The 27,159-nt window shown below is 41.2% G+C and overlaps 1 protein-coding gene and 1 long non-coding RNA gene across 6 annotated transcripts in view; one reads left to right on the top strand and one right to left on the bottom strand.

Moving 5' to 3' along the window:
- CNTN3 (contactin 3) overlaps positions 1–27,159 on the bottom strand; it is a 246,970-nt gene that overhangs the window by 8,308 nt on the left and 211,503 nt on the right. For 3 of the 5 annotated variants that reach the window (XM_043551777.1, XM_043551776.1, XM_007061288.4), the window contains 7 exons: positions 13,410–13,527; positions 11,894–12,052; positions 11,647–11,796; positions 9,666–9,736; positions 8,611–8,845; positions 8,296–8,411; positions 1,510–1,696 (listed from right to left, as the gene is read on the bottom strand). In XM_043551777.1, the coding sequence (XP_043407712.1) occupies positions 1,510–1,696; positions 8,296–8,411; positions 8,611–8,845; positions 9,666–9,736; positions 11,647–11,796; positions 11,894–12,052; positions 13,410–13,527 (1,036 nt within the window). The remainder of the gene's footprint in view (positions 1–1,509; positions 1,697–8,295; positions 8,412–8,610; positions 8,846–9,665; positions 9,737–11,646; positions 11,797–11,893; positions 12,053–13,409; positions 13,528–27,159) is intronic. The other 2 variants (XM_037905324.2, XM_043551778.1) reach the window with 1 other exon arrangement.
- On the top strand, positions 7,633–22,907 carry LOC122466643. The gene is made up of 3 exons (XR_006292319.1): positions 7,633–8,006; positions 17,871–17,873; positions 22,828–22,907. It is a non-coding gene; the product is annotated as an uncharacterized LOC122466643 (long non-coding RNA).

Consider the following 27,159-nt stretch of genomic DNA (forward strand, 5'->3'; position numbering starts at 1 on the left):
AGAAAGTTTGGAGCAATTCTGAAAAAGCCATGTTTGAATTAAAGTTTTCCTTAGAGAAGATGAGAAAACTTGAAACATTAAAGTTCTTTACATGAGTACTAAAGTTGTGCAGAAAGCTGTTTACTTTCACTTAATCTGAGGGATACAAAACAATCTTAAATTGCCACATACTTCTGTTGTAGCATAATTTATTTACCTTCATTACTCACTACCAAAATATCGGTGTGTAGCTAGAAACTTTTTAATGAGCCCATTCCATCTACCAGATGTATTCATTCAGGGCCAAATCAAAGCCCACTGAAGTCAATGGCATGAGGCCTTAATTCAATAATTACCACAGTCAAGTGGTTTTGTCTCACATATATTCTTCCACGACACCACAATGTCACAAAATTAGGACTGCAGCATCAGTGAATGGGTCAGGCAGTAATCAGCGGACTTAGGGAAGAAAACTTGCACAAAAATATGAGCAAGAACACTCAGTAAAATAATATTTAAATTGGCAGTGGTGTTTTTACTTAACACTTTTTGATACGGGATATAGTAGAATCGACAATACTATAATCTAACCATTCTAATAAAACAATAATAGTTAGCATTTCTATGGAACACTTTTTTAATTCTAATGGGCAAAATCCTGCCTGCCTTACTCATGTGAGTAGCCATAATGACGTTAACTTTATTGGTACTATTCTTCAAGGGACAGAGTCTGATAAACTGGCTCACATAACGGCACTGGCCATGGGACTACTCGAGGTAGAACTGCATTAGTAAATATATCAGAGTCTGACTCTGAGTATATATTTGGCCCTCTATTCAGATTTACTTGTGGATTTATGTTAGTTAAAAAGCAATGCTTCAAAATGTATGGCTTTGATTCTGAACTGTGTTTAAACATCAGAACACACACAAAACATTTCCTGTTCTGTGGAAATTATCACAGCCTTTCTGAGTATTTGTGTGTTCTCCGGAGTTAAATCTTGTTTTGGTAGTAAAGTGGTATCTTGTGAGTAATTTGGGCAAGAGAACACAAGAGTCAACATGAGTGATTGTTTTCTGTGAACTGCAGTCCACCTCAAAAGTCAGGCTCTAGAGAACTTATATTATAAAGCCATGAAATATTCAGAGAGTCACTTGGTTCCATATAGCAGAAGCTTGTTTTTCAACATAATAAAATCAAACCTGACTTTTGAAAATTCTCCGTCAGTAAGAAGAATTTAGCAGTCCAAATTCACAAATGTTTGGAAATCAGAGGTGGTGACTTTCAGTGAGTCAAGTCCATAAGCATGTTTGATTTTTGCATAACCATGATCATGCACAACATCCACAGAAGTGGGTGTTGGTTCGGAGGTTGAATTTGAAAAATGGTGAGTGTTCTATTTTATATGAAAGTCTGGTTCATTTGTTCCTCTCATCATTCCCAATAATGCACACATTCTCCCTTTTGCCAGTAAGTGATGAAAATCCATTATGGCCTTCCCCTCATTTATTTAGACTGATGATACCCACGTGTCTTTTTTGTGGTGGCATTTACTGTGGCGCTAAAGGGTCCTGACCCAGCACTGTTGTATGCCCGGACAGCTGTGTAATACACTAAGTTGCTCTTCAAGCCTGTTATTCTTACTGATGTCTCATTCCCTGTAGCTTTTACTTTATTTGAAGATTCTTCTTTTCCACCATTATTCCAGTACCTGACCTAGGATACAAAACATAGCGAGTTAAAATGCTTTTGTGACATAATGTTCATACACAGTATTATGTTTGATTCCTGTAAGTGCTTTTTTCTCTCTTGAAAATGGTGGAATTACCTTAAAGTTCCAGAAGTAATACATATCCTATGAAAATAGCATCCCTATTGCCTATCTGGTTTTACCTTTCAAAGTAATATTTCTCTCTTAGTGTGGTTATAGAAAAGAGGAAACTGAGATGTTAGAGACTATTTGAATGAAAATGATCACAGAGGAAAAGCATTAGTTCATCATTACATTCTCTGCCCTGTGCCGATTGGCTGTTTGCTCCACTCACTCCCTCCCTTACAGTCTCTTCACCTCAACTTCCCTCCATATGTGCCCCTCTTATCCTCATCTTCCTGCCCTGTCTCCCTAACCTCCCTTTCTCTTCAATGTCACCTCTCCCCTCACTTTTCTTTCCATGTAGCTGATACCCTCCTAACTAGGCCCTCCACCCCCAAAAATCATAGAACTAACATGACGTTTGCTGCCAACATATTGTTCACTCTGTTTGTGTGTTCTACCCCTTCTCCCACCCTATGTCTGCCTCATTTATTTAGACTGTAAGCATTTCCGGGCAGGGGCTGTCTAATATTTGGTGTTTGTACAACACCTATCACAATGGGGCCCCATTCTTGGTCCTTAGGCACTATCGTAACAAACATGATTAAAAATAATAAAAAATAATACAACACACATTAAACTCATTAGAACACTTTATCGTATATAACAGTTCCTTTGGAAATTAAAGCTGTCATTCAAAAAATATCAGCTTGACACAGACAGAGAGAGAGCCAGGACTACCATCACAGGCATCGCTATACAATACATGCCCATTCTGGTGGGCTCTCAAAGATATTCAGAACGAGACACCAAGCTTAGTCAGAGCGAGAGAGAAAATAAATCCTCTACTATATATAACCAGTACATGGGACATCAGTGTCCCTCGCCTCTGTTTGCCAGAAGCTGGGAATGGGCAATAGGGGATGGATCACTTGATGATTACCTATTCTGTTCATTCCCTCTGGGGAATCTTGCATTGGCCACTGTTGGAAGACAGGATACTGGGCTGAAGGATCTTTGGTCTGACCCAGTACAGCTGTTTTTATGTACTACAATGTTAGCTAGAACTGATCCAGATTTTCAAGAAATATTTATAATTTTTTTTCAAAAGACCAGTAAAATTTGCATTCTTCCTTTTCTACCAGCGCTAATATAGGCAAAGATTGTGATCTGCATCTAATCTGTGACTAGCACAACTCAGGGGAGAAGGAGCCATGGTGGCTGTATGCAATCTTTTGTAGCTCACAGATACTGAGGCCAAATGGGAACCAGCCGAGCCTTTGCCACCCTGAATGTTGTTCCAATTAACATCCGGCTATGTGAGGAACCAAGGGCCCATTCTGACAAATGGAGCATCAGCCAGGTGGGATACCCAGCCACAGCTTCTTTCTCTTGTTACTCCTGAGGGAATTCTGCGCCAAAAATTTAAAAATTCTGCACCAAAAATTTAAAAATGCTGTGCACAATATTTTAAAATTCTTCAAAATTCTGCAAATTTTATTTGTCAAAAAAAATGTGGAGGCTCCAGCATGGCACTGGGGAGCACGGGCCACTGGCTGCACAGAGGTGGGAGATCACTGTACAGCTCCCCTATCCTGGGACATGGACTCAGTGGTGACATAGCGCAAGGACCCTGACACAGCGCAAGGACCAGGCCTGCCCCAGAAACACCCCAGAGCCCTGACCCTCTGTGTCAAGTGCACCAGATGTGGGCAGGCAGGCTCAGCAAGGCAGGATCCAAGTGTGGAGGAGAATCCAGGCTGAATTGAGAGGGTTCTGTGTGGGGCAATCTGGGTGTGGGCGGCTCAGTGGGGGATCCAGGTGCGGGGGGGGATCTGGATGCACAGGGGCTTGTTGGTGGGTTATGGGTGCAACGGTAATGGGACTCTTCATGGGGGGTCCAGGTGAAAGTGGATGAGGCTCAGCAGGTGGGGTCTGCATCTGTGTGAAGGAGAGACAGAGCTCAGCAGGGGGGTCTGGGTGTGAGAGGCTCAGTGGGGGGATCCAGATGCTGGGGGAATGGGGCTCAGTGGGGTTGGGATCCAGGTGGAGCTGGTTGCGGCTCAGTGTGTGTGGAGGGGATCTGGGTGTGGGTGGCTTGTCGGGGTGGTCCAGCTGCAGGGGCAGTGGGGCATGTTGGGGGGTGAATTTGGTTGTGGGGGGTTGAGGCTTGGTGTGATGGTCTGGGTATGAGAGGGTCTGGATGCATGGGGGTTGGACGGATGGGGGAGCAGCTCCCTGTACAGAGATTTTTCTCCCCTGCAGCTGAGGAGCAATGGGTGCAGGAAGCACGGTGGCGGAGGGGAGTTTGCAGAGCTTCCTACAGCCGTGGGAGAAATCTGGGGGTAGGTCTGACCTGGCCCCGGATGCCGTGCAAGGTAAGAGGAAGTACCATCCTCCCCAGCCCATCCAGGACTAGCAGCTGAGCCCGATGCAGGGTAGGAGCCACCAGCTGGGCCTTCCCCAGTACCGCCTCCTGCACCACAGTGATTTACCTCTCTGCCGCCTGCCCTGGGCACCTGAAACATACCGCTGGGGAGAGTCGCATGACCGCTTTTGTGGATTCCCTTTGCTTTCCCATCAGAAAGTCATTTCTGAGCAGGGAAACAAAGACATCTGCGGGGGACATAAATTCTGTGCCTGTGCAGTGGTGCAGAATTGCCGCAGGAGTATCTTGTATGCATATCACATGCTGGGGAATTCTCAGGGACATAGTTAAGCTAGCTCTTTAGCTGACTGGTACTTCTGGACCACTGCATTAGCAGTGAGAAGAAGGATCAGGTTCTGGCCCCCAGGATCTCTGCACTTTGAATCTCATTACATATATACATTTACACACTATACAGATATCTATCTGTTCTAATACTGAATCACACACAGCACAGTATAGTAAAAATCCTTTGTCAGCATGAGTTTGGGAAGGCCACAGTCCTCGTTATTGGCAAGATGATTATGTGGGTCATCTTGTCTCTCTCTGAAACAGACCAGCCTCCCCGTTTCTGCTTGAATAGGATGGCCATCTCAGATAGGCTGGACTACCAAACTGGGCAGCTAGATAACAGCAGAAAAATGAAAGGACAGCTCTGCTGTGAAACTTGGGTCCGCAGCCAATCAGCTGCTCTCTACCTTGAAGACTCAGCAAGCTATATCCCCTATAATATTTCAATCGGATTTTGGGCCTGGTTTATTTTGTACTCAAATTTCAATGTCAGTTTAAATAAAGATGATACGTACCTGCCATTTTATATATTCCTCTCCAAAGCAGTAGGCATATAATCAGATATATACAGCTGAAGCCAGACCCATATTTGAAGAGCTTTAGGGATTGCACAGTAACTAGAAGTTTGTCTTGGCTAGACGAGCATTCTGTGATCAGCAGGAGGTGCAGCAAATATCAAGGCAGGGAGGTATGCAACACCAACAAGTATGGACTGCCAGAAGTTCTCATTCTGGCTGCAGTTTTTGTGAGCTTGTAGTAATTGGTCTGGTGTAGTGCAGCAAATAAGACAATGCACAAGGTCTGCACAAAAATCGGTGACTATTTTGTTCTTGCATTCCCAATACCAAGATTATGTGTGATGATAGCATGTGCTCATTTAGACACAGAAGCATAAAGTAAACCCTAATGTATTCTGGCTTTGAATAAAATGCTTCTTAGGCACCTTCCCCTCAGAGATCTAGGTGGAGGGAAGAAACCACATGATACCTGAGTGAATCATTTTCAAATAAAGAGCTGTTAATGAAAAAGCAGATTTCAGACATAAGGATGGCCTTACTGGGTCAGACCAATGGTCCATCTAGCCCAGTATCCTGTCTTCCGACAGTGGCCAATGGAATGAACAGGACAGGGCAATTATTGAGTGATCCATTCCCGGTCGTCCACTCCCAGCTTCTGGCAGTTCGAGGCTTCGGGACACCTAGAGCATGTGGTTGCAACTCTCACCATCTTGGCTAACAGCCATTGATAGACCTATCCTACACCAACCTATCTAATTATCTAGTTATAGTTTTGGCCTTCACAACATCCCCGGCAATCAGCTCTACAGGTTAACTGTGGGTTTTGTGAAGAAGTACTTCCTTATGTTTGCTTTAAACCGATTGCCTATTAATTTCCTTAGGTGACTCCTGGATCTTGTGTTATTTGAAGAGGTACATAGCATTTATTTATTGATTTTCTTCACCCCAGTCATGATTTTATAGACCTTTATCATACCCTCCCGCACTTAGTAGTTTCTTTTCCAAGCTGAATAGTCCCAGTCTTCTTAACCTCTCCTCATATGGAAGCTGTTCCATACCCTTAATCATTTTTGCTGCCCTTCTCTGTACCTTTTCCATTTCTAAAATATAATTTTTGAGATGGGGTGACCAGAAGTGCATGAAATATTGAAGGTGTGGGCGTACCATGGATTGATATAGTGGCATTATGATATTTACTATCTTATTATCTAAACCTTTCCTAATAGCTCATAACATTTTGTTCGCTTTTTTGACTGCCGCTGCATGTTCAGCGGTTGTTTTCAGAGAACAATGATGCCAAGATCTCTTTCTTGAGTGGTAACAGCTCATTTAGACCCAATCATTTTGTATATATAGTTGGAATTATGTTTTCCAGTGTGCGCTACTTTGCATTTATCAACATTGAATTTCACCTGCCATTTTGTTGCCCTATCACCCAGTTTTGTGAGATCCTTTTGTAGCTCTTCGCAGTCTGCTTTACTATCGAGTAATTTTGTATTGTCTTCAAATTTTGCCACCTCACTGTTTACCCCTTTTTCCAGATCATTTACGAACACGTTGAACAGCACTGCTCTCAGTACAGATCCCTGAGGGACACCGCTATTTACATCTTTCCATTCTGACCATTTATTCCAACCCTTTGTTTCCTGTAGTTTAATTAGCTACTTAACCATGAGAGGACATTTCCTCTTATCCCATAACTACTTACTTTGCTTAAGAGCCTTAGCTGAGGGACTGTGTCAAAGGCTTTCTGAAAGTCCAAGTACACTATATCCACTGGATCGCCTATGTCCACATCTTTGTTGCCCCCCTCAAAGAATTCTAATAGATGGGTGAGGCACGATTTCCCTTTGAGAAAGCCATGTTGACTCTTCTCCAAAAATCATGTTCACCTATGTGTCTGATACTTCTGTTCTTTACTATAATTTCAACCAATTTGCCTGGTATTGAAGTTAGGTTTACTGGCCTATAATTGCCAGGATCGCCTCTACAGCCTTTTTAAAAAATTGGCATCACATTAGCTATCCTCTAGTCATCTGGTACAGAAGTTGATTTAAGTGATAGTTTACATAACACGGTTAGTGGATCTGCAATTTCATATCTGATTTCCTTCAGAACTCTTGGCTGAATACCATCTGTTCCTGGTGACTTATAACTTTTTAAAACCTCCTCCATCAGCAGTCTGGACCAGTTCCTCAGATTTGTCACCTAAAAAGAATAAGCTCAGGTGTGGGAATCTCCCTCACATCCCCCTCAGTGATGACCAATGCAAGAATTCATTTAGCTTCTCCACAATGGCCTTGTCTTCTTTGTGTGCTCCTTTAGTACCTTGATCATCCAGTGGCCCCACCACTTGTTTGGCAGGCTTCCTGCTTTGGATGTACTTAAATTTTTTTTTGTTATTAGTTTTTGAGTCTTGCTAGTTCCTCTTCAAATTCTCTTTTGGCCTGTGTAATTATACTTTTACACTTGACTTGCAAGAATTTAGCTCCTCTCTATTTTCCTCAGTAGGATCTGACTTCCAATTTTTAAAGGATTTCTTTTTGTCTCTAATCTTTTTGCCTCTTTTAGTCTGTTTAGCCATGGTGGCATTTTTTTTGGTCCTCTTACTATTTTTTTAAAAAGTTGGGGTATACATTTAATTTGAGCCTCTTTTATGGTGTGTTTTAAAAAGGTTTCATACAGCTTCCAGGCATTTCACTCGTGACTGTTCCTTTTAAGTTCCGTTTAACTAGCTTCCTCATTTTTGTGTAGTTCCCCTTTCTAAAGTTAAATGCTATGGTAGTGGGCTTCTTTGGTTCCCGCCACCACCACAAGGATGTTTAATTTCATTATATTATGGTCACTATTACCAAATTGTTCAGCTATATACACCTCTTGGACCAGATCCTGAGCTCCACTTAGGACTAAATTAAGAATTGCCTTTCCCCTTGTGGGTTCCAGGACTAGCTGATCCAAGTATTAGTCATTAATGGTGTCTAGAAAATTTATGTCTGCATCCACCCTGAGGTGACATGTACCCAGTCCATAGAGCCGAAATCCCCCATTATTATTGAGTTTTCTATTTCTAGACCCTATCTAATCTTCCTGAGCATTCCACAATCACCATCCTGGTCAGGTGATCGGTAATATATTCCTACTGCTATATTCTTATTATTATTTGAACATACTGCATGACTGCTAAGCCACAAATCAATGATTAGGAAATAAAACATAATTATGGTCATGCTACCTTACTGGAGGGAGCATAGTTAAAAGGGTTTACCTCATAACCCAGTAACCGTCCACTACTCATTTTCCAAGGAATGGCATTCCAGGAAACTTCAATTACTGAAGATGACAAGCTTTTTGCAGAGACACCAGAAGGTGCTATGGTAGGCTCTGTATTTGAAAATAAAAATATAAGAGAACAATAGTAAACAGGAATGGTAAAAGGTAAAGAGGAAAATAAAAATGTCAGCACGGCTTTTGAAAATGGCCTTGATGATATCTGCTAAGCAAATATTCATTCAGCTGTTGTAATATTATCATATCAAACACACATTAAGAAAACCATTCAAGAGATGATTCAAACACATACCCTCTTCAGCAGAAAACACTGTGGTTACTGGGCTAAATGGTCCTTCTCCTTTATTATTATATACACCAACTTTGACTTCATATGGTGAAAATGGCAGGATGCTTTCATTTCTAAAGACATATCTTGGAGTATCAGGAGATGTGACTACAGTCTGTATCCATGTTGTAATGCCAAGAGGTCGAAAAGCAACAACATATCCAAATCCTTCACCATTTTGTAATTCCTCAGGAACAGGCTGTGCAAAAACAAGGATACAAGTTCATGGGCTATGTACGGTATATTAAAGAGTGCTCCCCTGCGGCCACCTCACAATTTGTACTGTAAGACTGCCTTTAACAACAGAATAAATTGTTAGTAACGTTGCTTGTTTTTCACTAAGTAAATTGGATTGACAGACACTGAGTAAATATTTTAAAAAATGTTGGTCACATTTTATTATAAATTTTTTATAAAGGATTAAAATGATTAATTGATATTTGTATGAAAAATTAATAAGTTCATGAGGACAACACTTGCTTACTACTATGGGTTATAACTATTTAACATCTACTGAAGTGACAACCATCTATAACACATAGTTCTTATGAATGTAACATGTTTATAACATTTATTAACCTTTTATAAACAATTTATAAATGAAACCCTTAATATAAAGTGTTACCCAACTGTCTTCTTTACTCTTATATGCCAGCCTGGGAAGTCCAAAACTAGCAGAATCAAGGAGAAGCTCCAGAATGCCACTGGGAGTGGACAAAATTAAAGACATACTTCTTCTGCTTGACTCTTCAACAATATTTCTACACTTCTCTTAACATTTGTGCTAAGCCAGAAGTAGTCTCAGGCATGTTAACTATATTTTCTGTTGATTCTGTTCTAGGACAGTAACTAATGGAAGTGAAAGCGGGAAGGAAATATGCATTGCTCACATTATAGAACATTAGCACACTCATATGTCCTAGATGAGATGCTGCTGAATGCAAGGGGGCTGATCTCTGAATGGGAATTTGAATGAGAAGAGTTATTCTTGGAAGAATATCTCTTGCCAGAAAACTTACATCCCATGTTATGACAAGTTCAGACCTGCTGCCTCCTCCCCCACTTACTTCAGATGGAGCTATTTCAGGAACTGTGAAGAAGAAACACATAGTTTAGATAAACATATAGACACATACTAAACAGATGACACTGTATGACACTAATCTATGCTTTGAAGGGAACTCAGAGTTTTACTCAATTTTGTTGCTCAAAACAGGGCAGTTGTTTCTCCACTGTTGTGTGGACCCAATCCTCGGAAGCACCAAGTACTTCCTGCACTCATTTTACTTGGCACAGAACTTACAGGAGGAGCTCACTGATTTGTAGGATTGCACCCTATGTCATATTTGTGGTTTAAAATTTAAGAGCCCCCGAACAACTTGAGACATGCTACAAGCCATCATGCTGGGTATGCGACACAGTTCACTTGTGCAATGCTCTTACTTAGTGTAACTACCACCTTATTGGAATTCATCAACATATTCTCTTGGGACACATGTCTTATATGTACCAGGTGCACCAAGATCAAAAGGGAAGAAGAAAAGCAAAAGTGACAAAACTAACCAAACTAACTTGATCTATGAATGAAAAAAAAATTACAACCTATACCTAACCTCAGGATAAAGAAATTAGCAGTAACCTTGCCAGCATGACAGCATTAGATTTTCATGAGAATGATGATTATTGAATAATTCCCTCCCACGTCCTGAGCAGAAGAATATTACTGTTAGATAATCATACGTGCATAATTTATACTCCAACTCTTTGTATACTCTATAAACATTTATGATGCTGATTAAAAAGAAAATCCCACTCTTCACTTATACTCAAGTTTCCTTGTGTTTCTCAAGCATTAAAAACAGGGCTTGTTGGATAGAGTAATTTTCTAGCCTTGTGCTTTGCTTTCTTCTTTTTTTTCCTAAAGACTCCTTTAATACTTCAGTGCTTCAGAGAAAATGCAACTATTTAGTGACCTTCTCTAGTAATTCCATCCTGTAGTGATTAAAATTGGTTTTCTTTATCTTAGCATGTGAGCACCAGAGTGTGTGCTTTGTTATCCATCAGCTGTGAGTGTTCAATAGCGCTAATGGCAGAACATTAAGTGTGTGAGGAAGGCAGCGCTCCCATGAAGTACTGTGTAAACAACTGGTTACTGTCTAGTACAGGGGTGGCCAACCTGCGCCTGAGAAGGAGCCAGAATTTACCAATGTGCATTGCCAAAGAGCCACAGTAATACGTCACCAGCCCCCCATCAGCTCACCCCCCTGCCCCCAGTGTCTCCCACCTGCCAGCTACACTGCCGATCAGCACTGAACCGTCCATCCCTGTGCCTCCCGCCCACCGTGATCAGCTGTTTTGTGGTGTGCAGGAGGCGTGGGGGGGTTAGAGGGGGGAAGGAGGAGCACGGGCACAGCAGACTCAGGGGAAGGGGCGGGGGCCTTGGGGGAAGGAGTGGAGCAGGACCAGGGCCTGGGGCAGAGCCAAGGTTTGAGCAGTGAGCACCCTGCAGCACACTGGAAAGTTGGCGCCTGTAACTCCAACCTCGGAGTTGGCGCCTATGCAAGGAGACGCATATTCACCTCTGAGGAGCTGCATGTTGCTCCAGAGCCAAAGGTTGGCCACCCCTGGTCTAGTACAAATGATGCTTTCTTCTGGTTGAACTAAGTGCAAATGTGAAGGAACCCCCATGTTGAAACTTGCACTGTTGTACTCCTTTATTTAATGAAATAAAGAAATCCCCTCTACATCCATTGAAATCTTTAGCCTCTACGTAGCTGACTGAACACAATGAGATCTCAGCATGCTGTAGCATGGACTGGGATGTTTGGTTGATGATAGCAAGGACACTCATCTAGCTGCATGGAAAAATCACAAACAAATTAGTTATGTGCCTTTATATTGGACAGTTCAAAATTTGTATGAAAAGGATCATAGGTCTGAATGCTGCTTTGTAGCCAAGTCATTTTAATTATAAACAAACAAATAGAAAAACCCACTAACCTGCCTCTTCAGTTCTTACTTTTTCTGAGGGTAAACTAGGTTCTCCACCTCCAATTTTGTTATTGGCAACGACACGAAATTCATATTCAACCCAAGGATTTAAATCCACTACCGTGGCTGTGTAAGTGTTTCCATCGATGACATCAGGGACTATTCAATAAAATCGTGGGGCATTAGAAACTTCTCCCTCCCCTTAAACAACCATTTCAAATGGATATAGACACTACAAGAAGATTTCTCGTTTTACCTGTGGTGACTCTCTGCCAACCCACTGAAAATGGTGTTCTCGCCTGAATGGCGTAAGTAGTGACTGGGCTGTGATTATCTTCACCCTCTTGCCAAGAGAGCTGAGCTGTGGTATCCGTTATTTCATCCACTTTCACATGTTCAGGAGGGCCAGGGGAGCCTAATACAATCAGAAAGCAGACTGAGAAGTTGGTGGTATGTTGTGAAGGTAGCAAAACCCTCAAATACAGCCCCAACTGATTCCTATTTTACCAGCACTGTGGGAGGAATAAAACAATTTAGCTTGCAATAAAAATACCAGTTTTCACATTTCCTGAATACGTCTGTCTGGTATTTTATAGCTGTGAAAAACAAGTTCTGAAATAGTCATTCCAAAACTATAACACAGATGATTGGTTCTTTCAGGGACTTTTGTTCAGCAGGATTCCTCTACCTTTCCAAATGCAATGCCTTTTTCTTTAGTCCTTGATGTCCTCCTTTAATTTACTAATACGGTTCTGTAGTCCTCCAATTTGTTATCTAAAGCTGTTTTCTGTATGATGCAGTAATTTTTCAGCACAACATCACATCAGCACCCTGGACAGCAATTCACCCAGGTAGCTTCCTGCAGCATGCTGGAAAATCCTGATTCTATGAGACCCTGCAAGAGATGCTGCTTTTGCCTCACACACAACTAGGGTGACCAGATGTCCTGATCTTATAGGGACAGTCCCAATTTTTCACACTTACTCTCTGGTCACCCTACACACAACAGGAGATGTAATTATTATTATTATTATGGTGGTGGTAGCACTTAGGAGCCCTAATCATGGACCAGTAATCCATTGTCTAGGTGCCGCACAAACAGAAGATGAAGACTGGCCTTGCCGAGGGAGTGGGGTGATGAAATGCTCAACAGTTCAGCCACCACTCTAAAATGTCAAGTGCATTTTAAAATACATTGAATGAATGTAGATTTTTGAATTTTCGTCACTCTGTTATAGCTGTTTTTCTTGCAATAAGTTCAGCTGGCTAACCAGTAATGAGAGTTTATATGGAGCTACAATTCAATCTCTAACAACTAAAATAAATCTTGAGTTAAAATCAATGCCATCAGATTCCATAATTTGGACTAAATTGTGTCTAGAGGACAAAGCCTAAGGAGTGGCAGGTGTATGAGTGGGCCACAATTGCCTATCTGCTCCTTTGGTGGAGGTACTGATTCACAACTGCATTTCTACTAGCAAGTTTCTACACCTCTACCCTCCCCCACTAGCTCAACTACCCATTGAGCAGGTGTGAAGCCAGTACTCCTCCCATCGCTCGCTTCTACAGACTCCAAGGAGAGTGTAAGTGGGCGTTCAGGGGTCCAGGCAGGGCTGTGTGTGAATGCACACGGCAGGGGGGAGTATTCATACTCTCCCTTCCTCACTTACATGTGTGTATAGTTCAAGTCACAATCTAGCCCCTTCTATGTTTCACAATGTCAGCTACGAAAGTCATTAGAAAATAAGATCAGCAAAATAGCCAAAGTTTACCTCGTACTATCAGATCTGCTGCTGATGATACACTATCCACTTCTGTCTTTACCATGCAAACGTATTTTCCACTGTGTTTCAGTTGGATGTTTCTAATCATTAAGTCTCCTGATGCACTCTGTTGAATATATAAAGTTGTTATATAATTAGTTGTTAATATCATAGAATCATAGAATATCAGGGTTGGAAGGGACCTCAGGAGGTCATCTAGTCCAACCCCCTGCTCAAAGCAGGACCGATCCTCAATTAAATCATCCCAGCCAGGGCTTTGTCAAGCCTGACCTTAAAAACTTCTAAGGAAGGAGATTCCACCACCTCCCTAGGTAACGCATTCCAGTGTTTCACCACCCTCCTAATGAAAAAGTTTTTCCTAATATCCAACCTAAATCTCCCCCACTGCAACTTGAGACCATTACTCCTTGTTCTGTCATCTGCTACTACTGAGAACAGTCTAGAGCCATCCTCTTTGGAACCCCCTTTCAGGTAGTTGAAAGCAAGCTATCAAATACCCCCTCATTCTTCTCTTCCATAGACTAAACATCCCCAGTTCTCTCAGCCTCTCCTCATAACTCATGTGTTCCAGTCCCCTAATCATTTTTGTTGCCCTCCGCTGGACTCTCTCCAATTTTTCCACATCCTTCTTGTAGTGTGGGGCCTAAAACTGGACACAATACTCCAGATGAGGCCTCACCAGTGTCGAATAGAGGGGAATGATCACGTCCCTCGATTTGCTGGCAATGCCCCTACTTATACATCCCAAAATGCCATTGGCCTTCTTGGCAACAAGGGCACACTGTTGACTCATATCCAGCTTCTCGTCCACTGTAACCCCTAGGTCCTTTTCCGCAGAACTGCTGCCTAGCCATTCGATCCCTAGTCTGTAGCGGTGCATTGGATTCTTCCGTCCTAAGTGCAGGACTCTGCACTTGTCCTTGTTGAACCTCATCAGATTTCTTTTGGCCCAATCCTCTAATTTGTCTAGGTCCCTCTCTATCCTTTCCCTACCCTCCAGCGTATCTACCTCTCCTCCCAGTTTAGTGTCATCTGCAAACTTGCTCAGGGTGCAATCCACACCATTCTCCAGATCATTTATGAAGATATTGAACAAAACCGGCCCAGGACCGACCCTTGGGGCATTCCACTTGATACCGGCTGCCAACTAGACTTGGAGCCATTGATCACTACCCGTTGAGCCCGACAATCTAGACAGCTTTCTATCCACCTTATAGTCCAGTCATCCAGCCCATACTTCTTTAACTTGCTGGCAAGAATACTGTTGGAGACAGTGTCAAAAGCTTTGCTAAAGTCAAGGAACAACATGTCCACTGCTTTCCCTTCATCCACAGAACCAGTTATCTCATCATAGAAGGCAATTAGATTAGTCAGGCATGACTTGCCCTTGGTGAATCCATGCTGACTGTTCCTGATCACTTTCCTCTCCTCTAAGTGCTTCAGAATTGATTCCTGGGAATATATATATATATAAAATGCAAGGTTCATGTTCTATTAACTAATAAACAAGCTGTCCAAAATGTCGAGTGTTTCCAAACTACAGCCGCTCTGTAAGAAGGAGAAAACGTGCTCACCACATTATAACTAATAAGCTTCTGTTGACCTCTGACCTCGTGAACTGATTTTGGGAGGTCTGTATCTAATGAGCTTATCTAATTTATATGTTAAGAAATGTTAAAAATGCCAATTAGGAAAGCAAGTAAAGCTGTAATTTAAATAGGGGGAAACAGAACATTTATAAAAATATTTGTTACAGACTTTGCAAAAGTATGAGGCCTAGTTAATTAGACAACAGTTCTTGGCCTAGGGTTATATGATTAAGCAATATGTATCTTGTGATAAACAAGTAATCCACAAAAAGTCTGTTTACGCTTGAAATAACAGATTTCTAAGGGATTTCTGGAATACGTACGCATGAGGTTAACCACATTAATGTGTTGGAAATATTAGCGAATGTATTGACACAGATAGTTTATGTTAGCAATCAGAATGCCAATTATGGTTCCTCAGAATGACATATATGCAAAAGAGGCTGAAACTTAAAAATCAAATATGGTTCCAGAATTGTGTGGTTGTAAGGTCAAGGTGTAGAATAGAATCGTACGCTCAATCTCTAGTTGAGACATCAGGATGACAGGATTGTGGAAACTTGAATGTCATCCACTTACAGTGCTTCTCCACTTACTTTTCCTTCCATCTTCTCTTCAGATACATCTGGTGGTCTCCATAAAGTTGTGAGTATACACAATGCAGGGGTTGTTTTGGTATTCAGCATACTGCCAATTGTCCGAATAGCAGGGGTGGGGCACTGATTTTATTTGGATAATTGGGAGTTCAGACAATAGAGAAGATAGGGGCCATTGAGCAGTGGGGTGCCCTTCCCCGCAACTGGAGGTTCCTCCTCCTTCTTTCAGTCTTGCTCCGCCAGGAGAACTAGACTCCCCTTCCTCGGCCTCTGCACCTGCAGGGATTGGGTGTCATCAGCCCTGCAGCAGCACAGTAAGCCCTCTGCAACTCTGCTGTCACAGCCCTGCTCAGTTACTCCCATGATTTTACTTGTGATTCACTAATCTCATCTCCTATAATACATTAATGTAGTTGCCTGACTCAAAGGACCTCTTATTAGTCACTTGTGGAGTTTGCATTCTAAATTAATGGAAGGGTACACTCCTAAGCAGACTCCTAGTATAGTCTAGATATAACAGACTTTTAGAAAAGGTAGCCATGTGAAACTGGTATGAAAAAATTCAACTTCTTCTGTAGGTGTGTGAGTAAAATAGAATGCGACAATGCAAGAGTGGATTGGTTTTAGAGAGTCAATTTTGCCCCCCCCCCCCAATCAAACTGTTGTGTCCTTACATATGATAAAATTGTAGGTGAGAATCACAAAACTATTTTTTTTCCTTCTGCAGACTTTCCATGGTATGTGTTCCATATTTAATGCCACATGAGTACTTTTTTTTTTAAAAGGAGTTATACATTTGTAACTCTTTGGCTGAATTCACATGATTTTAAGATTCCCTTGGTGTTATTTTTGGTTTTTAACTGAGCATTTCATCCACAGTGCATTTGTCTTTCCTCAGACTGCGCTGTAAGCACTTGCTTTATGTTGATTTCCTCCTGTGTTGTGGAGACGGAAGACGTGAGTCTTGACTGATAGCTGTAATTTCAAAATGCACCGGGAAGTGTTAGGTTTGCAATTTAACATTTATTTCTGAAGTACTGCTTCAGGGTTTGATCCTTCATTGGATATACTCTTTTCCTTTGTACAGCCACAGAGGAAGATTCTTCAGAAGAAGGGACATCCCCTCTTTCTAGCTGCTGAGTAACTCCTTATAAGGCATTGCATATCCCATCTTCCCAAGAGATGAGTCTCTAAGTCAGTTTCTAGGCTCAGTTATATGGAGGTAAATCTGGGGTCAAACTGACTCCAAAGGAACTATGCTGGATTTACACTCATGGAGCCAAAATCAGAACCTGGTCCCCATGACTCAACCTGATTATAGCCTGGAAATCCTGCCACTTGCAGAAGAATTTTAAACAGGCTGTCCATGGATCATTTACCAGGTAGAAAAGTTCACTACTTGAGGCCCTCTATTCAAGGGTTATTACAGGAGATGCAGCATTGTCTAGAGAGGTAATGTGGTCTACTGGAGAGGACTCTGGACTGAGAGTCCTAATCATGGTGCTGCTACTGATCTTCTGAGTGACTTTGGGCAAGTCATTCACTTGACCATGCTTCTCTTTCTCTTCCCACCTTTTGTCTTGTGTACTTAGACTGTAAGCTCTTTAGAGAGGGACTGCTTGACTGCGGGTTTGCATTAATCTTGGCTGAAACCTCTAATACCAATACAATATAATATATTATTATTATTTATTATTATTATTATTATTATTGACATCAACCAGGCCTTAGACAGAAACAATCCAGACGGAGAAGAGTAGTAAAGTAGTTCTGAATGGCTAGAACATTTAATAAAAACACACAGACCAATTAGGCCATTGTAATGCCTTGAAATTAGGCCATCAATGCCTAGGAAAACATGACCTGTGAGGAAAGATAGAAAGTAGATGTATTTAGTTTACAGAAGAGAAGACTGAGCGGGGACATGATAACAGTCTGCAAATACATAAAAGGTTGCTAGTTTACAGCAAGGGAGATTTAGGTTAGATATTAAGAAAGTTTTTCTAACTATAAAAATAGTTAAGCACTGGAACAGGTTACTTAGTGGAGTTTAAGAACAGGATGGTCTATGTATACTTAATTTGCCTCAGCTCAGGGGGTGGACTACATTACCTCTTGAGGTCCCTTCCAGTCCTGCATTTCTACGAACTTTCCACATTTAGAGCTGATCCTGAGTGGTGTCCTCAACTCCCATTGACTTCAGTGGGAGGAAAGGGCGTGGACCACATCTTGTGGAGAGTTGTTCAGAACCCTGCAGGACTGAGGTTGTAGGACAGTAGACTTTTGGACTACCTGCATCTTTAACAGGAGATTCCTCATGGACAGCGCATTTTCAGAGTGTCTAAGTTTGGAGTGCACTGGTGAGAATTAAGTGTTTTATGTTGCAAGAGTAAAACTTATCTGTAAATGTTCTCCACCTCTCAATAGTTATGCAATGTTTTTAATACACCACCTCTTCCTCCCATTTGGTGACTAGCTTCCTCCTCAGGCTGACTTTTATTCTGAATAAGTTGCTCTTCCACAGAATGAAGATATGCCCCCTTTTGGAACAGACACATCCTGGAGGACTTGAGAAGTTTCCTTCTTGTTTACAAAAATCTGTTGACATTCCAGGCATGCTTTAAAGCCCATTTGTCAGGCAGAGGAGTGATGCATCTGAGGGTGGGATTCCTGTCTGGTGGGACCTTGCAGTTATATTGGTCACATGGCTGGTGATTTAATGATGTGTGGGAGATAGGAGAAGTGCCACTGCTTTGGATGACTGTTGTTTTATAACCCTTATTGCACTTACAAATGTATGCCAAAGTCGCTCAGAAATGTACGTGAGCACTCTTTGCTAAGGGTTTCTTTGAGACTGCAATCTGAATGAATAAACATTGAAACTCTTTGGGTTGTTTGTTTTATGTTCACAACCATTAGCACTTGTATTTTGATCCTAATATTTCAAGGATCATTTGTTTCCAGAGAGACTGCCCAATATTAAAATACAAGACTCTAATATTTGCAATATTGTTACCGGCTTGTCTCTCAGGGATTATTCCTACTTCATTCAAGTCAAAAGAAATTTCACTGGTGACTTGAATAAGAGCAAAATCAAGCCTTTACTTTTGATTTTTTAAATTGCTGGTCCCAGCAATACTACCCACAACCTCTTTGTGTAACACAACCTAAAAGCATGTTTTTAACAGCTCCTCTTACTGTACAGGAACAAATAAATGTAATGTTATGTTCACTAATATAATGCAGATGTAAATCATTACAGGAAAAGAATTTACAGGACAATGTTAACACTGGCTGAAATTCCCCACAATATACTGACGGTATGTCTACACTGCAAACCGGGGCGCGTGACTGCAATATGTGTAGACATATCCAAGGTAGCTTTAACCTACTCAGCTTGGGAACCAATAGCAGTGAAGTGATGGCAACACAAGGGCTTCAACATGGGCTTCATAAGCCCACCTGGGACCCTGCAGATGTACTTAGGTGGCTATTGCTGAAGTGCATGCTGCTGTGACTTCACAGCTATTGGTACCTGAGCTAGCTAGATTAAAGCTAATTTGTGTATCTCTGTATGTGTTGTAATCACATTACCAATAGCAGATGAGACATACCCTGAGACTGAGCAATGCAAAGGCAACCTGGAGTACAGAAACGACCTGATGCAAAGTGCGCATTCAGCACATATTCTCAACATTGCAATTTATCAGCACAAACTAATCTTGTACTAAGCCTTCTACACATAAATTTACCCAGAGGATTGTCAAATAGAATAATTTTACTTTAAATAAAAGTCTGACTGCTCCGTGGATGACAGTTAGAATGGGCTAAACCAAATCCTCTTTTTAGTTGTGGTAAACAATAGAGTGCTGTAGAATAAGTTCCAATATTTTCCATACATTACATCCCAAATAATAGGTTGCTATCAAAGTCCTGAAATTTCACATAAATCATTCTGGGATACTTTGAAAATACTGGGCCAATATTGCTGGAACATAGTTGGTGCTTTCTACTGTCATTGATCCTTAGAGAGTTTGCAACAGAGTAAGTTTCATTGGCATCTCTGGCCAGTACAATTAAATCTTTGCTAGCGTGGACAAGTTAAGGTGACAGGAAAGTCACCTTCCCTGCTGCACACTACCCTAACCTATGGAACACAAATTGGCAGCCCATACTATACAACCACCTGTAATGGCATTGTGCTCTACAGAAATTATAAGATAAGGCCAGTGTGGAGTGAACCAGCATGGTCAGGGTTAAAAGGAAATCCATGTTGCAGCTTTGCTCTGTGTATGTCTGCAAGTGTGAACGTGTGCTTACTGCTCATGGATGGAATTGGACTGAGAACATAAAAAACTAAATCCATCCTTGAATTTCATTTTGCTGGCTGCAAGACAATTTCAACTGCTGCTGGATTGTCTGAACAGGTGATATCTGACGCAGTTTACAGGCAATCTGTTCACAGTTTCAAAAACGGCTTGATTCGCCGTGCTGCTGCTATGACTCATCCGTCTAACAGAAAAGAGATGTATAACAATGTTATATACTGGTATTTTTGGGGTCCATATGGAAGAGCTGTATGTTGCATAACAGGTGCTACCATAACATTTCCAAGCGCTGCTATATGTCAAAGATTGAAGGCATGCCACTTCCCTCAAGAATGTTCCAGGAACTCCCACTACATTATTACATCACTGCTCATCTCAAAGAGAAGACATCAGTTGAAAAGTTACTTTGCATTTGCTGCAGTCACTGCCAGCCACCACCAAAATTGGGATCTCTAGCTATTTTTTCATACAGTGAATAAGAACATATGAATAGCCACATGGGGTCAGGCCAATGTCCATCTAGCCCAGTATCCTCTCTTCCAACAGTGGTTGGTACCAGATGCTTCAGAGGGAATGAACAGAACAGGGCAACTTTTTGAGTGATCATTCCCCTACGATCCAGACCCAGATTCTGGTAGTCAGAGGTTACGGACACCCAGACCATGGGGTTGCATCCCTGACCATCTTGGCTAACAGCCATTGATGGACCTATCCTCCATGAACTTATCTAATACTTTTTTGAATCCAGTTATAATTTTGGCCTTCACAACATCCCCAGCAATCAGTTCCACAGGTTAACTGTGTGTCGTGTGAAGAAGTACTTCCTTATGTTTGATTTAAGCCTACTGCCTATTAATTTCCTTGGGTGACCCTTGGTTCTTGTAAATAATAAAGGAGTAAATAATACTTCCTTATTCACTTTCTCTACACCATTTATGGTTTTATAGATCTCTATCAGATCCCCCTTAAGTCATATCTTTTCTAAACTGAAGAATCCAAGTTTTTTAAATCTGTCCTCACACAGAAGGTGTTCTATACCCTTAATCATTTTGTTGCACTTCTCTGTACTTTTTCAGTACTAACGTATCGTTTTTTGAGATGGGCGACCAGAACTGCATGCAATATTCAAGATGTGGGTGTACCATGGATTTATATGGTAGCATTATGATAGTTACTGTCTTATTATCTAAACCTTTCCTAATGGTGCCTAACATTCTGTTAGCTTTTTTGACTTCTGCTGCACATTGAACAGATGTTTTCAGAGAACTATCCACAATGAGTAGAAACAGCTAATTTACACCCCATTATTCTGCATGTTTAGCTGGGCTTATGTTTTCCAGTGTGCATTACTTTGCTTTTAACAACATTGAATTTCATCTGCCATTTTGTTTCCCAGTCACTCAGTTGTGAGAGATCCCTTTGTAACTTTACACGCAACTTTGGCCATAACTATCTTGAGTAGTTTTGTACCATCTGAAAAAAACTTTGCCATCTCACTGTTTACCTCTTTTTCCAGATCATATATGAACATACTGAACATCACTGGTCCCAGTACAGGTACCTGGAGGACACCTCTATTCTCAAAACTGACCATTTATTCCTACCCTTTATTTCCTATCTTTTAACCAGTTACTGATCCATAAGAGGACCTTCTCTCTTATCCCAGGACAGCCTACTTTGCTTACGAGCCTTTGGTGAAAGTCCAAGTACACTATATCCACTGGATCAACATAGTCCATATGTTTGTTGGCCCCCTGAAAGAATTCTAGCTAACTGGTGAGGCATAATTTCTTTTCACAAAAGCCATATTGACTCTTCCCCAACATATTGTGTTCATGTGTCTGATAATTCTGTTCTTTACTACACTTTCAATCAAGTTGCCTGATACTGAAGTTAAGCTTAGTGGCTTTAATTGCCAGGATTGCCTTTGGAGGCCTTTTTAAACCTCGGCGTCACATTAGCTCTCCTCCAGTCATTTGATACAGAGGCTGATTTCAGTGATAGTTTACATACCACAGTTAGTAGTTCTGCAATTTCATATCTGAGTTCCTTCAGAACTGTTGGGTGAATACCATCTTGTCCTGGTGAATTATTACTGTTTGATTTATCTTTTTGTTCCAAAACCTCCTCTACTGACACCTCAATCTGGGCCAGTTCCTTAGATTTGTCACCTAAAAAAAATAGCTCAGGTGTGGGAATCTCCCTCACATCCTCTGCACTGAATTCATTTAGCTTCTCCACAAAGGCCTTGTCCTCCTTGAGTTCTCCTTTAGCACCTTGATCACCTTGATTGTCCAGCAGCCCCACTAATTGTTTGGCATGCTTCCTGCTTTTAATGGATTTTTTAAAAAATGGCTATTTGTGTCTTTTGCTAGTTGCTCTTACAATTTTTTTTTGGCCTGACTAATTATCCCTTTTACACTTGACTTACCAGACTTTATGTTCCTTTCTATTTTCCTCAGTGGGATCTGACTTCCAATTTTTAAAAGGCGTCTTTTTGTCTGAAACTGCCTCTGTTAAGCCATGGTGGTATTTTTTTGGAAAGCTTACTTTTTTTAATTTGAGTTATGCATAGAGTTGGAGCCTCTATTATGGTGTTTTAAAAAACTTTCCATGTAGCTTGCAGGCATTTTCACTCCTATGACTGCTCCATTTAATTTCCATTTAACTAACCTCCTTGTTTTTGTGCCATCGCCCCTTTCTGAAGTTAAATGCTACCAGAGTGGGTTTGCTTGGTATTTTACCCCCTACACGGATGTTAAATTTCATTCCATTATGGTCCCTATTACTGAGCAGTTCAGCTAGACCATATCCTGTGTGCCATTTAGGATTAAATCAAAAATTGCCTCTCCAGGATTAGCTGCTCCAAGAGGCAGTCATTAATGTTGTATAGAAATTTTATCTCTGCATACCATTCTGAGGTGACGTGTTCCCAGTCATTACGGGGATAGTTGAAATCGCCTATTATTATTGGGGAATATGAACTTCAAGTGTATGAATAAGCCATCAGATGCTTTATAAATCAGTATACTGACTCATTTGCTCACAAAGGGCCCTATCCAACTCCCTCTGAAGTCTTTCTATTAAATTCAGTGGGAGCTGGATTGGGCGTCTGAGGTAATTTAGTTTGTCTTGTGGATTAACTTCTGTAGTCTCCAGGTAGCAGAGCACCAGTACCCTACCTTGTCCAAACATTAATGACAAGGCTCCTGTTTCCTATACATACCCTCAACTGTTGCTTCCTTATGGCAAATATTCCAGTAAAAAGCTATATATTTTAGAGTTATGAGTTAGCCAATGAAGAATCACTGGGATGAGTCCTAAGAGGTGCTGAATAGGGCTGACTGAAAATTTTCCATCAAAACTGCTTTTTGATGGAAAATTGGATGTTCAACACAGTGAAAAATTTTAAAGAAAGTTGCCTTCCACTGAAAATTTTGACCTTTTCCTGAAAACCAAAAACTTTTCAGCTGGTTTTGATAAAAAACTTTGGGTTCTTGATTTATCTTTTTTGACGAAAGGTTGAAATTTTCACTGGAAAAAAAAATCAGTTTTTCAGTCAGTTCATATCTACCACTGAAGTCCCGTATATTGGAATAACTTCTTTTATCAACGATATTTAACCTTTCCCTTGTAATTTTAATGTGTTTATGTAGAGCCTGGTTAGGTATTTTATTTGAAACTTAGTAAATAAATAATAACTATGCAGCAATATGGCAAGGTAACAGACTGTGAAATCAGAGGATTCAAATTGTGACGTGACAGATGGTCAGCCCAAATTTCCAGAAATTTTTTTATAAAAAATTATAAGATCTACAAAGGTCTCTTTGCTCTCCAAAAGAAACCTAACTTCTCTTGCATGCACTTGCATTTAATCAAGTGCCAATCTGTATATGGATCCTCTTTTATGTCCACTGATTAAATGCTATGCCTTTTGAGAAAATTTTCAAAGGCACAGAAGGTAGTTCGGCACCTAAATTCCATTAACTTTCAGTGGGAGTCGGACACCTAACTGATCATTGGTTTCATCAGCAAGAAGGCAGAGCTGTAGGAAACAGAACTTTAATATACCTACCGAGAAGCCAGTGTTACCTGCTGAGGCTGTCTACAACCACCTGGCTTTGGCAGTTATGGCAAACTTTACCTTTTATGCTTGGATTAAATGGATAATTCCAAAGAGCATTTAAAAAAACAACAACCTTTTAAATGCATTGCATTGTCCTAAATAGCATTTATTATAAAAATATTTACTAGTGGACATGACCCCTCTCCTTCACACACAAAGATTTTTGATAGTATGGTGATGGCCACACTATAAATACATGAAACAAACAGACACAGGAAAAATAAGGGAGGAAGGATGACCTTGGCAATGGACTGAGACTCAGGAGATCTGAGTTCAGTTCCTGGCTCTGCCACAGGCTGCATGTGTGACCTCAGGCAAGTCACTTTGGGTATATCTACACTGCAGTTATACACCCGCAGCTGACCCATGTCAGCTGACTCAGGCTCACAGGGCTCAGGCTATGGGGCTCTAAAAATCACAGTCTAGACATTTGGGCTCAGGCTGGAGACTGGGCTTTGCAATAGGGGAGAGTTCCAGATCCTGGGCTCCAGATCCCAAACCACTTAGACTGCAATTTTACAGCAATTTGCAGTCCAAACCCCACAAGCTCAAGTCAGCTGACGGGCCACCTGCAGGTGTTTAAATGCTGTGTAGATGCCTTGGGCACCTAGAATATCACTGGGATTCACAAACTTGAGTAAGGCTTCTATGCTCTCTATACAATGAATGGGGAGATATAGGTGCCTCAGAATGGGATTCACAAAAGCCAGCATGCTAGGCAGCTCCCCATAGAAAATAGCCAATGGGAGATGTCAAGGCAAAGGGTGTTTCCTAAGCCCTGACCTTCTCAGGTACGGTGCCTCCCTCTGCTTGGGATTCTCACCTGGAAACCCTCTCTTGGCATTAGGTACTAGTGCCATTTTTGTAAGAAGCTGGGGGTGGAGGAGAAAGAGAGCGAGCTCGCTCATAATTTTTAGCCGAGTGTCTAGGAGACTTACCAGGGATGTGGGAGACCCCCAGTTGAACTACTTTATTATAACAAAACGAAAAGTAAGCTTCAAGCAGTGAAAGGGAAAACCTGGAACTTTTCTCGTGTGTGACTAAAAACTAAATAAAACAACTGATTTTATATAGAACTCATCCAAATATGAAGCAATCCTCTTTTGTTTTGTAGAGTCTGGAAGCTTAAAATTTTAGAAGCCAAGTTTGCTCATTCACAGTAATCAACCAACCACTTTGCTAACAAGACAGAAAGCATGACGTTCAGAGACTGACACAATTCAGCGAGTGTCTGAAAATATAGACAAGTATTTTACAAGAGCCAAATGTCTCAGTTAGAAGGCCAGACTGTGGCTTTTGTGATACAGCCCAGAGCAGGGAGTGCTGCAGAACCGTACATCAGGAGGAGCACTGGAGAACGTGAGAGCTCAATTAACTGCACTGAGTCCTTAGAAACCGCTTACATGGGCCAGATCCTCAGCTGGTGTAAATCAGTATAGCACCATTGACTGCAATGAAGTCATTGACTGCAATGAAGTCATCATTGACTGCAATGAACTTTTAATCTATTTTCTTATCTACGTACCTGTATCATTCAAATAAATTATTTCAAATTAGGCTAAAATATGCAGATGACATGGGGTCTTATACTGCCTGCTATGTTTATAACATGTCCCAGCATAGACATAGCTTTGGAAAGATCATCCTGGATTTATGCCATGCTTTAGTCTGTACTGTTGAGGGAATATGGTCCTCCCCTGTACGAGTTACTGGGGCAGTAATTTGCACATTCCAGCTTTAGTCCTGAAGGGGGCTCAAGCTGATAACTGTTGCCTTTGCCTGGGATGGAGAGATGTTTAAATCCTCGTTTAGTTCTTTTGGGGATATGAAGCTTGATGACGATTTTACGGTTACGAATTGGAAACGCCTTTCAGATTTATCAAAGGCTTACACAAACCTTCCAATCATCTTGAGCCCATTTATGAATTTTCCTTTGACACTATGTAATGCCCTTGCATAGTGTCTGGTTGCAAAACCAGGTGACACTCAGCAATTTTTATTAAGAGCTGATGTAGAGCTACACAGGGGAAGCCATTTGCAGGGCACAGCAAATTTTATCGGTCCTACAAAATGCAGGAACTCTGCTACACATTCTTGAGTCTCTCTCTACTAGCACCTTCATTATTTACATATATACAGGTATAGAGCTCTCTTGTAACAGTTATGTTAAAACTTTGTGTGGGTTTAAACCCAAACCTCAGGGTGAAATTTGAGGTGGTACAAATCTACACAGACAAACTCGACACAAGGTTCAAACAAACTTCTTACCAATCTTGCTCTGTAGAACTGCACAGTTGACACATCTAACTCTGATATTGCTCTCTCTTAGGTGGACTGCATAAGGTCAGAATAAAAGGAGCCCTCTTTGATGCTTATTAATGGAGACTTCAGTAATTATAGGCATGAATCAAAGTGACATTGTTTGGAAAAATATATTTGATGGTTAAGTCAATTGGTGGTTGACTGTGGCAAAGACTAAAACATCAAAGTTGTGCACCACTGAGGAATGCAAACACTGCAAATAACATGGGATACGTCTCACGAAGTACCTATTTAAACAGATTTCTGCTTGGCAGCAAACAACTTGTTTTCAATTTATCTGGATCCTCACCTATGGTTCAAAGAGATATTGTGGTTGTGGACTGTAAATAACTTTCTTAAATTTTTAATTCTTTTGTATTATTGGGCTTCAGGTATCTAATATCTGTATTATGGAATATGTAATTATTATGTATTATGGAATACAGCTCTGTGCCTATAATTCTGAACAACTGATCTCCTTTGGGGAAGGCAATTCTACAATACTAAGGGTATGTCTACCCTGCAGCTGGGAGTGGGCTTCCCAACTGGGGTAGAAGGACACATTCGCTCTGCTCAAGCTAGGATGCTAAAAATAGCCATGTAGCTGGGGGCAGCACAGGTGGGGACTCAGGCTAGCCAACCAAGTATGTGTCCAAGGAGTCCAGAGGGGTTTGTTCTCAGCTGGCAAGCTTGAGCTGGCAACTGGGCTACCCCTAGCTACATTGCTCTTTTTAGTGTGTTGGCTTAAGCAGAGCTAGCATGTATCTTCCCAAGGTGGGAAGCATACTCCCAGCTGTA

The sequence above is a fragment of the Chelonia mydas genome, chromosome 7, assembly GCF_015237465.2.
Source record: "Chelonia mydas isolate rCheMyd1 chromosome 7, rCheMyd1.pri.v2, whole genome shotgun sequence".
NCBI lineage: Eukaryota > Metazoa > Chordata > Testudines > Cheloniidae > Chelonia > Chelonia mydas.